Source organism: Lipophrys pholis, assembly GCF_963383615.2.
Source record: "Lipophrys pholis genome assembly, chromosome: 19".
Taxonomy (NCBI): domain Eukaryota; kingdom Metazoa; phylum Chordata; class Actinopteri; order Blenniiformes; family Blenniidae; genus Lipophrys; species Lipophrys pholis.
Genome location: NC_137647.1, coordinates 4,916,983 through 4,934,322, shown reverse-complemented (window position 1 = coordinate 4,934,322; position 17,340 = coordinate 4,916,983). Strand labels below are relative to the sequence as shown.

The following is a 17,340-nucleotide window of genomic DNA, read 5'->3' as shown; positions in this document are numbered from 1 at the left end:
TCCTCACGTGGAATTGTTTGGTTTTTCACTGTAAAAGCAGTTAAATGACTGATTTGGTGCTACATAAATTAAACTTAATTCAAGAAACATTATCATTAAATCCACGTTTCTGTCCAGAGACACAAATCCTGCTTCTGTCTGTTATTAATCATTTGATTTTATTGTTGTAAAATACACAGTACAGCCCAATGACGAAAGAACTCTGGCTCTGGGATCGCCTGCAGTTCCTCCCCCGTCCACTGGATGTCAGTATAAAGAGAAGCAGCGGCTCTGGCGGCTGTTTAAAGCTTTGTCGTTTTGTCTCTCGGAGGAAATATTTCATCTCCTGCAGCAAACAATGACTTCAGTTCACGTTCTGAGAGAATTTATCAACGAGCGACTGACCGCCGCTGCTGCTGCTGGAGAAATATTCACCGTGTTTGAACAAACTGTCGGCCATTATGAGGAGATGATTGATCGTCAACGCAGACTGCTGGAGAGCGCCGGAAACATCAAGATGCACGGAACCGTCTGGATGAACACTTTAATCTAACGCATGGCAGCATTTTGTTTTGTGTCCCTCCACACATTTGAATGAACAGATATGAAAAAAAAAAACATCATAGTAAGGCTGGTAAGGTTTTCACCATTTGGATAAAAATCAAATGCCTTTATTTTCTTAATTTTCACCATTTTGACCATATATGGGCCTTACCATCATTTGTTTTCATGAAAACAACCACAGTCATCTACACATACATACGGTACCGTTCAGACGCCAACAAAAAGTAAAAATGTGAGTGTTGTAGCAACCAAAAATGTAAAACCTGATCATTTACAATTTGACTTGCAGGTTCTTTCCTCCCACAAAAATTAATTTTCCAATAATCGTGTCCGGACGAAACTTTGGATTTTTATCAATTCCCTAAAAGTTTCTCTCATTTGATCAGATTTTACTAAATATGCCGACTTAAATAACTCCAAACCTGAGCTCTGAAAGCTTACAACAGTTTTATTGATCGATGATCAAGTCGGCTTACATGATTACAAGTTTACAATGAACCACTGAAACTGTGAGCGAGTGCTTCCTCCCCCTTCGTCTTCCTCAGCGAGTCCAACCACACGCCAGGAAAAAATCTAAACTTTCACTTCATGGGGATAAAAACGTTCTTCAAGTCTCTTTTTCAAAGTTTTCGACCCAATATGGGTCCTCAGATACCATCGAGGGAGGTGATCACACACTGCTCGACTCGTGTTTATCTGCAGGAGGGGGACACACACACACACACACACACACACACACACACACACACACACACACACACACACACACACACACACACACACACACACACACACACACACACACACACACACACACACACACACACACACACGCAGGCTGACGTCCTCTCTGGTTCTTTTACTGTACAACAGCTCCAACATGGCACTGATAGAAAACTACTGCGCTCAGCTGATTTGCTGAGAAGGGAGCAGGTGGTGCAGTGGACTGACGGTTCGAGCCCGGCTGGACTCGGAGCAGGTGGTGCAGTGGACTGACGGTTGGAGTCCGGTTGGACTCGGAGCAGGCGGTGCAGTGGACTGACGGTTCGAGTCCGGTTGGACTCGGAGCAGGCGGTGCAGTGGACTGACGGTTCGAGTCCGGCTGGATTTGATTCAGGTTCATTAAGCCGCGACGCCTTCGTTCATAAAAGCAGCTTTTCATCGTCCGCCAGCAGGAAGTGGGCTGGACGGCGACACTCCGGGCCGGCGGCGGCTGGTAATGCACTGATGATGATGAGGATGAGGCCACTGAGGAGGATGAAGATCACAATCCAAGAGAAGAGGAGGAAGAGTGGACTCAGCGGGACTCCTGCAGTCTCGTTTAACACGTCCACACCTGGAAGAGAAAAGAGCCGTCAGAATAAAAGTCCAGCCGGACGCAGGAAGGGAGAAGTGTCTTATTGTGAAAGGACCTTGACGGTGCTGTCCACGGCGCCGGAGAACAAACGACCCCGAGAGACGGCGAGCGCCGTCACACTGCCCTGATGTCTGAGCAGAGTCTGAGTACAGATCATGTTGTCCATGCTCCACACCTGAGAGAGAGAGAGAGAGAGAGAGAGAGATTTTAGAAATCACAAAATTAAGGAACGAAAAACAAACTACTAAAAAGAATATTTTGAATATTTTGACAGAATCAGAACGTTAATCTTATGAGAATATTAATCTGCAGCAGACACTGTGTTGCTGGATATTCTATTTCATTTTATTTACTCAATGACAAAGGCTATATTAATAGGAGGAAAAGTAGGAGGAGGAGGAAGAGGAGGAGGAGGAGAAGAAGGGAGGGTCCCCTTTTTTGTTGATGTCATTGTTTTGTTTGTTTGTTTTTCTGGCCGTCTAAACGGGTATAGAAAATGTAGGTAAAACATAAGAATACTACAGGTACACATATGCTGATCTGAAAAAACCAAAGAAAAATATTTGAGAGGTGACGGAGGTGACGGAGAAGAGAAGCTCGGTCACCCTCAGCGAGCGGTCGTAGGAGGCGCTGAACACTTTGGTCTGGTCGGGAGTGGAGATGACGGCCAGAGCGTAAACTGTTCCTACGTGACCCGTCAGCGTCCGAACCTGCTCTTTGGACTCAATGTCCCACACCTGGAGGACGGACACACAATTATCATTAATAATATTCTCATTCATTTCATTCTCATCAACAACGTCATCAGCATTAACATTAACATCATCATTAACATCAACATCAGCATTAACCTCAACAACTTTAACATTAACATCAACATTAACATCAACTTTAACATTAACATCAACGTTAGCATTAACATCAACATGAGCATTAACATCATTAACATCAACATTAGCATTAACATAAACTTTAACATCAACATTAGCATTAACATCAACTTTAACATCAACATGAGCATTAACATCAACATAAACATGAGCATTAACATCAACATCAGCATTAACATCGGCGTGTGAATGTGATTCAGGATGTAAAGTTGAAAACGTTTTCTAAGTGAAGTTTATTGACCAACATCGTCACCAGTTGAGACGCTATGAGAGGCTGACCCTGCTGATGGTGTTGCTATAGCAACTCTTTCGTGTGTGTGTGTGTCTGTATGTGTGTGTGTGTGTGTGTGTGTCCTACGTGGATGAGGTTCTCGTAGGTGCCGCAGACGATGTGGTGGTTGGTGACGGCGATGGAGTAGACGCTGCCCCCGCTGGTCTGCAGGACGTGAACACACTCCAGAGAGCGGATGTCCCAAATCTGAAGGAAGAACACTGAGGTCACGTCGAACATCTGGATTAACGGCTGGATTACTGGGTTGAGTAATCCAGCTTCACTGATCGTCCAACTTGTAGAAAATCACCGAGACAGTTTGTTTCTATGTATCAACAAATGATTCAGGTTGAAAGAGAAACTTTTTAAAACGTATCTAAAGTCAATCTTTTTATTTTACTGGCAACGAGAGACGAAAGTAAAGGAAACGATTTATCAAGTCGCTTTTGTTGGAATAAATTCTGTCACATTATTTATCGCCCAACCAATTTTATTTTATTAATCGTGAGGAAGGTTTGTTTTTTTAAAATCACATCAATGTGTGAAGTTCCAGTTCCAACAATCTGCTGCTGCTTGTGAAAAGCGGCTCTACCTTGATGGTTTGGTACGAGCCGCTGTACAGGTGATTCTGAGACGCCACCAGAGCTCGAACCCAGTGGTTCAGACCCGTCAGCTCCTTCTTCAGCTTCAGCTCCGTCCCCACGATGTCCCACACCTATACACACACACACACACACACACACACACATAAGATGTGATGAACACACACTGAGGGAAAGGAGGAGTGTGAGCAGATTTACACTAATAGTTAAAAACATGAATGGGTTAAAAATAAGTGTTAAAAAAATATTCTGGCTTTAGTCCAACAGCTTTAAGTTCACACACACACACACACACACACACACACACACACACACACACACACACACACACACACACACACACACACACACACACACACACACACACACACACACACACACACACACACACACACACACACACACACACACACACACACACACACACACACACACACACACACACACACACACACACACACACACACACACAAAGAGAAATGAGCTGCTGCCGGGACAGAACATGACGTCAACGAACTTGTGCAAGACAGGAAAGTCCCTGTTGCAGTCCCGACGTCACGCGTCCCCCCAGAGGTTCATTCTCCTGTTTCCACGTCTCTTTTTATGAGCTCCAGACCGTTGGACGGTCCCGGGTGAAAGACGGTCGTTTGGGTCTTCGTGGCGCCTAAATGTTGATCACGTGACGCTGATCTACCCGCTGCTGAGACTCTTTGCTGTGTGTGTGTGTGTGTGTGTGTGTGTACCTTGATGGCCTTGAGGGAGCCGCTGAACAACATGTTGTGCGAGGACACCAGCGTGCACACGGGGTTGTCATGAGCGCGGATGGTGTTGACTTTCTGCAGCGTCTGAATGTCCCACACCTAGAGAGAGAGAGAGAGAGAGAGAGAGAGAGAGAGAGAGAGAGAGAGAGAGTGAGTGAGTGAGTGAGTGAGTGAGTGAGTGAGTGAGGGGGGAGGGAGGAAAAAGAGGGAGCAGCGGTGAATCTGTGAGGACGCGACTCAGAAGAGGAAGCAGGAAGCCGATCGGTACTCACGATGATGGTGCAGTCGGCAGAGCCGCTGTACAGTTTGTTTCTGTGGAGAAGAAGAAGAAGAAGAGAAACAAACAAAGTGGTGAGCGCTAGAAGACGGAGCCCAGCGAGTGTGTTCGGGAGTGTTTCGTTACCCCTGGATGCACAGAGCCAACACGATGCCATCGTGACCCTCCAGGGTCTTCTGACACTTGTAGGTGGTGCAGGTGTCCCACACCTGAGGAAAGACATGAGAGGCATGAACATGGAGAAGTTCAAACTCTGCGTGTGTGCGTCAAAAAATATATTCTAATTAAACTTTTATCATTCACGAATTGAATGTTTTGCAAATGTTCAGGAACATACTTCAAGTCAGTTTTTTGTTTTTTTTATATTCTCGTTCTATTTTTTCATAAATAGAAAAACAGAAAAAGATATAAAAGAAATATCTATTTTTTAAAAAAATATTTTTTTACCATTTAGTGGATTAGATTGAGCCTCTTGTGAGACGGTTTTGGCCAAATGGGCCTTTTTTTATTTATTTTTTTTTTTTAAATACCGGGTTTATAGTATTAGAATTCTACATTTAGAGGAATTATTCTCGATTGCATTTTTTTTGTATCTTTATACATTTACAAACATGCAAATAGATAGATCTTGGTTCTTATATATACTGATATAAACCATTAGTCGTTATAGCTTAGTAATTAAATATTAATTAATTAAATATCAGTTTTGTTACTATTCTCCATTACTTATTCAAAATAATCATTTATAAATCCTTCAAATAAAATAATTCCTATGAACGATGCTGCACCCTCCTCGGGGGAGACTGATCCAGTACAACAGGTAAAAAAATAATAAAAAAAAAACCTTTAAATGAGCCTAAATTAGCAGGTGCTTTTCTTGGGATTAATGTCAACTTTTATGTATAAATGTGTAAACTAAGTGCAGACTTTGTTGACCAGTCAGTCAGAAACTAGTTAATTGTTAAGGTTGCAGTTATACAGATAAAATCAACCCTTTCCGGCGTCACATCACTGCAGAGGAGAGTCGGGCAGACGAGCGTGGCCTCACCTTGATGGTCTTATCGGAGGATCCGGAGAAGAGCAGGTCTCCGGTGGAGTAGACGCACAGGCACCAGACGGGACCCTGGTGGCCCACGAAGGTCCCCTTACACTTGAAGATCTGCTGGGGGTCGTACGCTGCACACGGGCACAGAGACGGGACAGACTGGGTGTGTGTTTTTCATTGGAAACTCGGCGAGAGAGAGGGAGGAACAAGAGGTTAGGACAGAAGAGAAGAGGAGGCAGGAGGAGGCTGGTGAGGAGGAAGGAGGAGGAGAGGACGGAGGAGAGGACGGAGGAGAGGACGGCCAGAACAGGCGGTCAGAGAGGACGCGTCATCAGACTTTATCGCATAAAGACACTCAAACATTTTCTTTCTATCCAGATAAATACACGTCCACATGAATTTGGACATATTGTTGTTTTTTCTCGGGCGATTTGGTTTAAAAAAATATAAAATCGATATGATTTCAAGAAAAATTTGAGTTTCGTTTAGATTTTTTCTCTCAATGACCTCATGTTACTTCATCACCCTTGTGCACTACTCACCACTGCACTGTTATCTTATTGAGTCCTGTACACATTAGTCTTTAAACTCCTTGTATGTTAAACAAACCTGGCCAGTAAAGCTGATTCTGATTCTGAAAAACTGTGGAGGTGAAAAAAAAAAAGCTAGAATTTGCAAAATTAAACGTTTTCAGCAACAAATGTGCCCGAGGTTCTTCGATCTCATAAAGTGGGATTTTCTCACTCAGTTGGCAGATTACATCACATTCCAGTGTATTATAAAATAATCCGTCAGCAAGGTTCGAGGCCGAGGAGTTGTTTTTTTTTCCCCCCAAGACTCGACTAGTGAAGTAACTTTTCTGCAGCGGTCATATTTTAAATTAAAGAATTCACATGACTTTTTCCCGCCACGTAAGAGTCTCTGGTTTTAGTTTGCATTTTTCTTTTTTAATTTTTAACCTCATCTTGTAATCTGCAGTAATCCTGCAGATTTTGCTTGTGGGTGTGAAGGCGACGGCCAGATACTCACAGCCCAGGATTCCCATGTTGAGTCTGGCGTTGATGTGGGACAACTCATCCTGCACAGAAACAATTCATGCATATTTAAGTTCCACTGCCTCCTCTCACCAATCTGCCTGTATTGTGAGTAAACACACGCACGTTGAGCATGGAGGCGTCCCGGCGAAACTCCATCAGATCCTCGCTGAGTTTACTCTGGTTCTCATCCAGCACGTCTGAAACAGGCACATTTGAATTAAACATTAATGATCATACAAGCATGATAAGGGCCGCAGCTCGCGCTTCTAAATAAAACCAGGAAGGAAACGCCCGTCTCACCAAATTTAAGCTCCAGGTTTTTCTCTACTTGGTCCAACTTCTCGGAGAGTTTGCCCAACATGGAGCGGAGAAAAGCGATGTCTTGGTCCTTCTGGGCGAGAGTCAGCTGCATCTCGTGGAACCTGAACACGCACAAAAGTCCACAAAGTCAATCCCACAACTGTTTGGAAGGTTAAAAAACAGAAGAAAAAAAAAAACTTGCTCTGCCGACGCGTCGCTCACCTGTCGTCGGTCTGCTGCAGAAACTCCTTCAGTCCCTCGAATTTACAAACCTCCAGGTGGGTTTCGTACGTGTCCTGGTTCCCTATGAACGTGCAGCTGAGAGGATGGAGAACAAAGGCGGAGCGGAGTGAGTGGAGTGAGCGGCGGACTCGAAAAAACAAAGTCAGAAAAAAATCTAAAGTTGGAAAGCTTTTTTTCTTTTTTGAGACTCACCCGTATTTGGAGTGTGGACATTTGATGTGCTCGCACTCTTTGAGGTGAGCTTCCAGGTTCATGGTGAGCAGCGGCGGGCAGGAGGGGTTGTTGGGGCAGCGCACCGGCCGGTAGTCACAACTGGACTCGTGTTCTCTGCAGGGGGGACGGACAGTTCGGGTGAGAAGAGTTGCAGATGCTTACGCAGACGCCCGTATAAATGGAGCCTTAAACTCTCCTGTCGATGGTGCTTACTTGCGTGTGGACAGTTTGATGGTGAACGGGCAGCCCAGGGGGTCCACCTCGAACGCCCCGGGCTTCCCGGCCACCGTGGGCGTGGAGGCCGCGGCTCCGCCCACGGCCCCACCCACCGCCCCGCCCCCGGCTCCGCCGGCGGCCCCAGCACCAGGGGTGGACCTGCAGCCGTATTTACAGTGGATGAACAGCTCTCCGATCTGCTCGGCCACCGCGATGTTGTTCACCACGACGGTCAGCTTGGCCGCGTCCACCGGGCACTTGTCTGCAAGGAGGACAAACACGGCGGTGCCGGTGAGAACGAGCGCGCGGGCGTACAGAACGACGAGGACGGACAGGTTTTGTGTGGACTCACCTGAAGTCAAGGCACATCGTCTGCAGAAGGTGTGCTGTGGATGAAAGAAAATCCATTGAGCTGCATCTGTTTCAAAAATGCATAATCTCACTTTATTTCATTTAAATATATAAGTATTGTGAAATAACCGGGTTTTAAATTATCATGAAGACAAGAGAGAAAAGAAATGGTGAGATAGTGACTGACACGGCGCTAAATATTCCATAACTGAAAGCACATAAGTTAGAATCATGGAAAAGATCATTTCTCAGCTCCTCCTGACGTCATTACAGTGCAGATTATCGACTTATTTAGTTATAGTTATTTTACTTATTAACGGATCAGAAAATCACGAGGCCACAACGTTACACTGATTTCAGCTCCAACAAGTCGAGAGATGATGGCCGTTTCAACGTTTTCAAGTGAAAGCAAAAAACTCAGGGGTTTTTTTGGTTGTCCGTTTTCACGACAGCGACGATCGGAGCCACAGAGAGAACAACTTTTTGGAAACACGTGTGTTTCACAAGTGTTTCAGTGGAAATGGACAACATCGACATGTAAACGCAAAAACAATGAGTTCACCTGAAGCGTCCTGGAAGTGTGTGTGTGTGTGTGTGTGTGTGTGTGTGTGTGTGTGTGTGTGTGTGTGTGTGTGTGTGTGTGTGTGTGTGTGTGTGTGTGTGTGTGTGTGTGTGTGTGTGTGTGTGTTGTATTAAAGAGGAGCCAGGGATCAAAGTCCGAAGTTCTCTACCAGCAAAGTGTTTTGCTCAGCCAGGAAGAAGAAAGGCTCCAAAAGGTCAACTCGGTGTCCCATTTGTAGCCTCTTGATATTTTTTTCCCCGTAAAGCGACAAAGCAGCTGGTGACATTTTCACTTCCCGTTCTATTCAAAATCATCGATCGCATCACGTGGAGTTATAAAAACACAAATTCAGCGATTTGAGCCGTTTGTGTTCATAAAAGCACATTTCAGTGAGCGAGGACAACCAGAGCATCGACGCAGCCGTTTAATAACCAACTAAAGCAAATCTATTGTGAAGAAAACGTCGGGAAAGGAACTAAAAAAACGTCGTAACAAGCGGTCACACAAAACACGAACAACAAGACGAGAGCAGAACGTCAGAGTGTGAGAGGAGGAGAGAATCATCCAGAACTCACGCCACATGTGGTGATGACGGGATCCTTGAAGACGTTACAGCACAGCTGGCAGCAAAGCTTCACTGAAGGCTGCTCGGCAAACACCTGGGGCTCCTGCACACACACACACACACACGCACGCACACACACACGCACACACCCACACGCTTTACTGGTTTGGTCAGTTTGTTGTTTCAGCTTTTACTCCCGAGGCCAATTTCTGTATTTGACATAATTCATTTAACAATAAACTCGGCGTTACAAAATGGTTTAAACCAGCAACAAAACTACAAAATCTAAAAGAGAAAATAAAAACAATAAAAGGTACTTACAATTAACAGAACTGAAAGGATGCCAAATTATCCGCGTAAGACATAAAAACAAATCAGTGTGTGTTTTTGAATCGAAAGAGAAAAAAAACTAAATCAGAATCTACAATTGACAATTCTACAATACTTATATAATATAATACTGTCCAAAAAGCTAAGAACTGTTTACTTCAATGTTCCTTTAATATTGACTATTGAGGATCATGTTACAAATGTGTGACACACACTCTCCTTGATTTCTGGTGTTTTTTTATTTATTTTCTAGAAAGTATAAACTATGAGGTTTGGTTAGGCCTGCTAAAGGTACAAGAGGACAGAAATAAAAGAGTTAAATCTCAAAATACCTGAACACCAGTTCAAAGAAGCTTAAATGACAATGACTTGTCATATTTTTGTTGGTTTTGGTGTGAACGTTAAACAAGCTGTAATCTATGTTTACTGTTTGGATTGAAGCAAACCAGGGTCCTCAACAGGACTTTGACAGGGTGGGGTGGGTGGGACACTGTAAGTTAGACCGGGGATTTGACTGGGTGCAGGGGCGGCGCCCCGGTGGGGGGCCCAGCGGAAACTCTGAGGTTTTAGGCTGTTGAGAAGGCGTGTTTGTCAACATGGAGGACTATAATCAGTGGCAGATATTTAACCTGCTGCAGAGTTCTTGTCAATCGGCAGGACCTTGACGTCACTCCATACCCTGATGCTTCTTTGTCTTGGAAGGTGATGAGCAATGCAGATACTGACAATACAAACATTAAGTAAAGGTAAAACACTGAATTGATCAATCTTAAACTAGCAAGTCAGTTGAATATAGTCTCAAAATGACATTATTTTGGGACTATGGTAGTTGAACATATAATAAGATGCGACTCACTGGAACTACATCAGAGCATGTTGGGCTGTATCCTTTACATTAGGCTCTCGGTCCATAATAAAAACAAGCTATTTTATGTTATTCATTGGTGTGAACAGGGTTCATGGGATTATGAAAAACAGTAGATCTCAGCAAATGAAGGAACAGGATAAAGGGTCCTGAATAATTCTCGAGAAAAAAAGTTTGGTTGCTGAAAAATTATTTTCAGAAATACATTTAGCTGAACTGTTTCAATAATAAGATTCTTTTTTCAGTCAAAAGGAGAAGAAAGTAAAAGGGAAAAAAAAGGAGGAAAAAATTGTAAATGAAAACAAAAAAAAAGGAGAAGGTTCGTGTCTGTGGTTTTAACAGTTTCAATGCAGGTTTTAAATGCAGGAGCCGACAGCTGAGTGATGCGTTCAGGGACATCACGTAACTCTGATACGTGGTACATGCTCACGAGCTTCTGGACTCACGCAGTAGCGAGGCTACATGACAAAAATTATTAGAATACGACAGATACAATCATTAGCGAGCAGACGGCAGTGAGTCAATCGACGCCACACGCTCAGTCCTCTCGCAGACTTGTGGCGGAATGTGGAAGCTAAAAAGAAAAATCTGACGAGTCAGACGATTTCGCCTGCGAGTACTCTGTGATCCCGCGCGTGCGCGTTGTTGACACTTTGAAACTGCGCGGAAGCAAAGAGTGCAGGTGAATCTGTCCAACTCAGTACGCACGCTGAAATGCGCTGGCGAGAACACTGCACACACTGCCGGTCTGACGGAGAGGTCAGGAATAGGTGTGGACGGCTGAGTTACTGCTCGTGTTGGAGCGGAGGAGGATGATCTCACATGTCAGTATTTCCATGATTAATAACACGGTCTCTCTCGTGTTGGACTTGTTTTTCCCGTCATTAAACGTGTCTGTGGAGCGCGTTGCCGGGATCAGAGCCACGGGGGTTAAACCCGGAGGTCGTACCGTGTCCTCCTCCTCCTCGTGCAGAGAGAAGGTGGAGCGCAGCGACATGTTGGACTCGGAGTGGAGGGATCGGATGGAGATGGCCGAGTCGGACCTCCGGGGAGTTCCGATGGGAGGCTGAAGAAAGATAATGGCAGTTTTACACTTTTAAAACTAATTTTAATGTCCAAAAATAGCATTTAAAAAAACTTTTAAAAGCCTTTCAGTATTTTCATATGCAGCCTGTAATAATAATAATGAGCTTCCGAATGCAGTTGATCCAATATTGATGTGGAAAAGCACCCCATAAACTGACATTTAAAGCCATAGTGTTGACTCTACTTTAAACACTGTGACTCTCTGGAAAAGCTGATTCACAAACTTAAATCACAGCGATGAGAAGTTGACTTTAGGTCAATCCGTCCAAGATTTGTTTCATGAGAATCTGATGAATTGTTAACAAGACATTGAAAAAACCGGTGCAGAGCCTTTAAAGCTGAAGGAACATGAGCTCCCTTTTCTGGCGCTTGCATCATAACAACGCAGCTCTGAGTTTTGCAAGAACTAAAACGTCAAATGTTTTTCTTGGTAAGACCGGACAGTCTGGGATTGCAGAAACCACTCATGCACGGCATTGCGTCACACAGGGGAGGTGCTTCATCATCAGTGTGTGTTAATAGAAGTGTTTTATATATATATATATATTTATATATAAAGTGTGTGTACCATTCCATCGTCGTCGTCACGGGGGGAGTAAGTGAGGGTGCTCGAGGAAGACGGGGTTCTTCTGTGCTGCTTGTAGGTGGTGGCTCCTTCAGCTGGAGATTTCAGAACATTTCAGTCAGCATGGAGCAGAAACACAGGCGGAGCATTCGGAGATTTGAATAACGTGTCACCTTTGGCTGCGCCGGCCACGCCTGAGAAGGTCGGACCGAATGACGCCTCCATCCTGCTCTGCGGGAAGGAAACCAACAAAAAAAATAAAAAGGCCACAGAATCTAGTATACAAAATCGGCAGTACGTGGTTCTTATACAAATACTTGATTAAAAAGCCTGTAAATGTCACGGCGGTGTGGCTCACCCCGCTGCCAGAGGCTGCTGGAGGGGTGCAGGGGCTGCTGGGAACGGCTGCTCCGGAGGATCGGCTGTCGCAAGAAGTTTTGACCAGAAGCAGAAGGCGAGACTAGCAGCTGGCCGGCGGGCTAAGCCTGAGGGACAGGAAGAACAACATGCCACCTGAATGACACCAACTCGGCAATTTCCCTACAAAAAGTTGGTCTGAGCACTGATTACCGGAGCAACGCCCCGCCCCACCCAGAGCTGTGGATCTGATGACAGGCAGCAATCAGTGCCATGCTGAGAGCCCCGTTTACCCGGCAATGTTTTAGGTGAGAACGGGAAACTCCCGCAGCATTTTGGGAGACCATTCACGCGACAACAGTGCCCGGAGTCACTGAAAATGCAACTTCTTGAAAAAAGGCGTCCAAGGTGGATCTTTTCAAAAACGTTCGGCCTGTGCACACCGGCGAAAAGTACACTTTCTGGAAAGGCTGCGACTGCGCATCGCCGCTGTAGTAAATAGTTCTTCTGTTCATGTGCGAGGAGATGGACAATAACAACCCTAACACCAATTTGTGAATGATCTCTAGTGATACTTTTTGATCGTTTTCTTTACTAACCTACGTTGACTGCAGAGGGAGTGGGTAAAACATTTTACTCTGCGATTCAATTTGTGAAGTGCTTTAGAAAGTATTCTCTTTGGCTTTAAAGGTGTCGAAACAGTCATTGGAAATCTTGAGTACACGAGTCAGTGGTCAGGGACGCTTTTAACGGATGAACTTTTTGAAAATGCTCCAACTCAGTGTTAACAGAGGGAAATGCAACTTTTCTAAAGTGCTGCCACTGCGCACCACCGCCGTAGTAGAAAGTTCTTCTGCACATGCTCAGTAAATGAACAATAACAACAGTGTTTCCTCCAGAGTGTCATGACTCCCAGTCCATATTCTCCTGCGACACGGAAGTTTTATTTTGACAGTCACCGTAACAACAATCCAACCTGATCGTCTGCCCACTAGAATATCAGTGTTCTCTCGTTGTTAATGTACTGTTTTCCAACTACACCATTTTAAAAATTTCTGCCATTTCTGTGTGAACATGAAACTTTTCTGAAATGAAAATGCAAAAACATCGTCACTTGAAACGTCGTGTAAGCTTTGTCTGGGGCTTGAAACAAGCTGTTGTTGAGCAGATGTTTGACCTACTTTACTTGGCACAAACACAATAGTTTCCTCATGCTGCTCCGTCATTGTGAAGAAGTTTAGCAGTTTAATCGGAGGTTCAAAGTTCATTCAGCCGGTCGGTCACACCTTTCCCGGTTTCAGGCAGAAACATAAAAAATGTTTTTCCACAAAACTACTATTAGTTTCCCCCCCCAAAAAAGTAAAAGCATTGGAACTGCGGTATAGTACAGTAATTAAGTATCTCAAACTGTCGGTGTTGGTGATCCAGCTGTTTGCCTCCTCATTTCTGATCTGAGCTGACAGCCTGTTTCAATGTTTGGCGGTAACAGACATTAATTAGGCACATCTTTTCAACAGAAAAACAATATTTTCTACCTGAATCACCATTAACACACCTAGAGAGAGTGGGGTGTTTAAACCAGGGTTGTCAAAGTCATCTTAGTTCCGGGGCCACATTCAGCCCAGTGGAATCTCAACGGTGCTGTGCCACTGTATTGATAACATGGAAAGCCTAAAAGGTTGACAGCTCAGATTTTCCCTCACAGCTTTCTAGTGCAGAAATCCAGGAATCCAGGCTAATGTGGGATGAAGCCTGTTGCTGCCGTGGCTGCATGACGTCTGCAGCAGTCAGGTGCCATAATAACCCTTAACCCCTTAAACGATGATTGCCGCAAATTTGCATCAAACCGCTTGCATTCAGCCTGGAGCCGAGATAACGTATATACATGGATATTCAATATGTACCTAGGAACATTATTGCAAGCACTGGTTTCTCCTAGGACCAGTGAGAGTGGGACCCTAACCCTGTGCCTCAACAAGAACAAATGCTTTCAAGTATTCATGAGTGAAGGGTCACGCCAACTGGAGAAAAGTGGACACAGACTGTTTGTCTGAGACCCTGTTCTAATCTTTCTTCACTCGACTTCGTGTTATAGTCTAAATGAACATTTGAAAAACTATTTTGTGGCGTATGCCTGTTGTCACTAATTTGTATCATACCTAAGTTTATATCTGTTCTATGTACTATAGACAAATTAACAAACAACTTAAATTCGCATCAGCTTGAAAACAAAAGCACAATTACTATTTGTCTTTTATACAATTGCAAATAACTTCAGGCGTCAAAGACTAAAACTTAAACGTTGGCAGTTTTTCTTTATTGTGGCACAGAATAATAAAAGATATAAATTGTATTTTCGTACATCAAGCTACCATTACTACAATCTCAACATAAAGCCACAGAACAGTAGCGTGCCTCCAAAACTGTTCTTGCATTATGCATGTTTTCACAAACATATGGTTTTGAGACTAATGCTAGTTTGCAATCGTGTTGTGTTGTGTCGACTACCTGTAAGAAATTTGTGTACAATTTGCTTGACGGGCTGGTTTTGGCCCACGGGCCTTTTGTTTGACACCCCCAGTTTCCACTGTTATTCTCATCCTGTCGTCACCAATGTGCCTCCACAATAGCCTGCAACCCTGAACTGGATAAATCCGTGCAGAAAATGGATGGATGGATGTTTAGGTGCACCTGGGGTGGCTGCTACCAAAACGAGCATGAGTGCAGCTGGAAGACATGCCGAGCAGAGGCGAGCATCTGCAAACCCTCAGAAAGGAAGAGAGGGGAGTGATCCACAAAGAGGGGAAGAGGGGGAGACATGACAGCCAAAAAGCAGTGACCCGGACAGCCAGCGACTGATGTAAACAGAAAGGAATGCGGCGGACTGCTGCTCGTCTGGTCCGAGTCTGCAGGAGAGAGAGAATCCAGGACCTGGACTCTGCTGTGATCTGCTCCAATCAGCGTCACTGTCTCCCACCGACATGCTGGAGGTTCCCGTAAAGAGCCCCCCCCTCGCCCACCCCCCCAACACACACACACACACACACACACACACACACACACACACTCACATAGAAAAAAGGGGGGGGGGGGGGGGGGGGGAAAGTTCCACATAGCGAGCTAACTCAACGCCCAAAAGCGACACATTAAAAACAACGTGTGCGTGTCGCGCCTGTTAACAGACGCAAAGTACGTTTCCCCTGCCCCAGCAATGTTTCTGAACAAACGTCATCTTGTTTAATCCGCCATAAATACCGCTGTTAAACTGTCTTGTGTGTTAGCATAAGTTAGCTCAGTTATTATTTTTTTTATTAGCAATCACTGCCGGCGGACGATGTCTGGCCAACTCTGCTCACAACCGGCAACTATATCTACGTTATCTCGTGTTCTGGAAGACCATTGTTTTCCCAGGAAGTATTTTTAGTTGAGTTTGTAGGCTTACCATTGGGTTTTTTCTCCACCACGGCGGAGCGTCAAGTCTGCAGACGGATTCCGAAATCTTCCTCTCAGCTTCACACATACACATATCGCCAAGTGTCGCGGTGCATGCTGGGACACGTAGTCCACATCAACGCTAAACGTTGCTGCCTCTCGCACAATACGACTACATCCCCCATAATTCTCAGTGTCACGACGCTGCCGTCAGACTGCGTGCTGTCAGTAAAATTGAGCTCCGTCCACTAATAATAATAATAAGATGCGCGATTCTCTCCGGTTTACCGTCGTTTATTGGCTCTTTGCGGTGATGCCACGCACACCGTCAGCTTCTACGGAAAGTGCACGTGCAAGGTGGCGTGATGTGGACCCCCCCCCCCCCCCCACAGGATCAAGTATTAACATCCTTACTGAAAACGACTCATGTTCCTTTGAAGCACGTTTTTGTGAACAATCCCTCAATACGTGCATTTACTAAAAACTACTATTGCAACTATGCTAGTGGTTTTATAAATAACTCGCATTGTTGCAACATGTTTAATATCGTATTATCTCATCTTGATAAAACATGACTGTCAGCATCCACACATAATGATTAATAATAATAAATCAAAGAATAGACATAACTCCTGTTCATTCTCCGCTATGTGTCTGCCAACACCCCGGATGTATGCAATAAATGGTTAGTGGAATTTACCTCTGGGATTAATAAAGTGTTTCTATTCTATTCTATTCTGTCAAAATTGTCTGAAAAATGCTGGAAAAGAAGGTTGAAACCTCTTAAATCAGGTACAAAAAAACCCACAGCTGAAAATGTAATGACACGTTTGCCATCTTACGGTAAATTGTAATTGAAACTACTACTTCAATTACTGCTATTTATTTATACCTTATGATAGTGCTATGTTATAGTGGAGAAGGGGTTGGATTTAATAAATTGTACTTATTCCCACTCCTTTTCACACATGGAAGACATGCAACCTGATTATACAGTTCTGCCGTTACTAATTCAGTTTGATTGGTGAAATAACTTTGGTTGATTGGTGTGCACTGTTGATTTTAATATTTGAATCTGAGAATATTCAAAATAAAGTATGAAATGAAATTAAACAAAGCACCCCACAGATCCTAGATGAGTAATAAACACCTCAGATCTGTTGAGAATTGCCACAACAAAATTAACACCAGACTTAGATGCACTGGCAAAATAAAAAAAGCTGATCAACAACACTGTTTTAACACCGTAATGCTTTTTTTGTTTTGTTTATGTTTGATATGTATGCATCTGGTGCTGGCCAGGCCTGTCTGCCACAATTTAAAAGTCAGTGTGGGCACTGAGCCTATCATGTTGCTTCATTTTTGTTTTGTTGTGTACCCACCCGTCTGAAATAAACTTAAAAAAAAAAGCGTAAATGTTTGCCCACCCACCCCCGTCCTATAGTGGGTCGATCCAAGAGACTTTAAAATTG

The 17,340-nt window shown here is 44.2% G+C and overlaps 1 protein-coding gene across 1 annotated transcript; it reads right to left on the bottom strand.

The window, feature by feature from the left end:
* Positions 1-509: 509 nt before the first annotated feature.
* On the bottom strand, positions 510-15,977 carry traf7 (TNF receptor-associated factor 7). The gene is made up of 22 exons (XM_080488925.1): positions 15,879-15,977; positions 12,438-12,564; positions 12,253-12,310; positions 12,083-12,174; positions 11,378-11,494; positions 9,244-9,336; positions 8,108-8,141; positions 7,753-8,017; positions 7,519-7,653; positions 7,306-7,401; positions 7,084-7,205; positions 6,907-6,980; positions 6,776-6,824; positions 5,750-5,877; positions 4,828-4,910; positions 4,697-4,736; positions 4,407-4,523; positions 3,654-3,776; positions 3,149-3,268; positions 2,506-2,637; positions 1,956-2,075; positions 510-1,879 (listed from the first exon to the last, which is right to left on the bottom strand). The coding sequence occupies exons 3-22, from the start codon at positions 12,302-12,304 to the stop codon at positions 1,865-1,867; spliced, it is 2,007 nt and encodes a 668-aa protein (XP_080345051.1). The 5' UTR covers positions 12,305-12,310; positions 12,438-12,564; positions 15,879-15,977; the 3' UTR covers positions 510-1,864.
* Between the last annotated feature and the right edge of the window lie 1,363 nt (positions 15,978-17,340).

What these genes read in the sequence shown, in the direction of transcription:
- traf7 (XM_080488925.1), bottom strand. Translation starts at nt 12,304, where the DNA reads ATGGAGGCGTCATTCGGTCCGACCTTCTCAGGCGTGGCCGGCGCAGCC. An exon ending in CGTGGCCGGCGCAGCCAAAG is followed by an intron (nt 12,175 to 12,252) that starts GTGACACGTTAT and finishes TGAAATCTCCAG; the next exon opens with CTGAAGGAGCCACCACCTAC. An exon ending in AAACCTGGAGCTTAAATTTG is followed by an intron (nt 6,981 to 7,083) that starts GTGAGACGGGCG and finishes TGCCTGTTTCAG; the next exon opens with ACGTGCTGGATGAGAACCAG.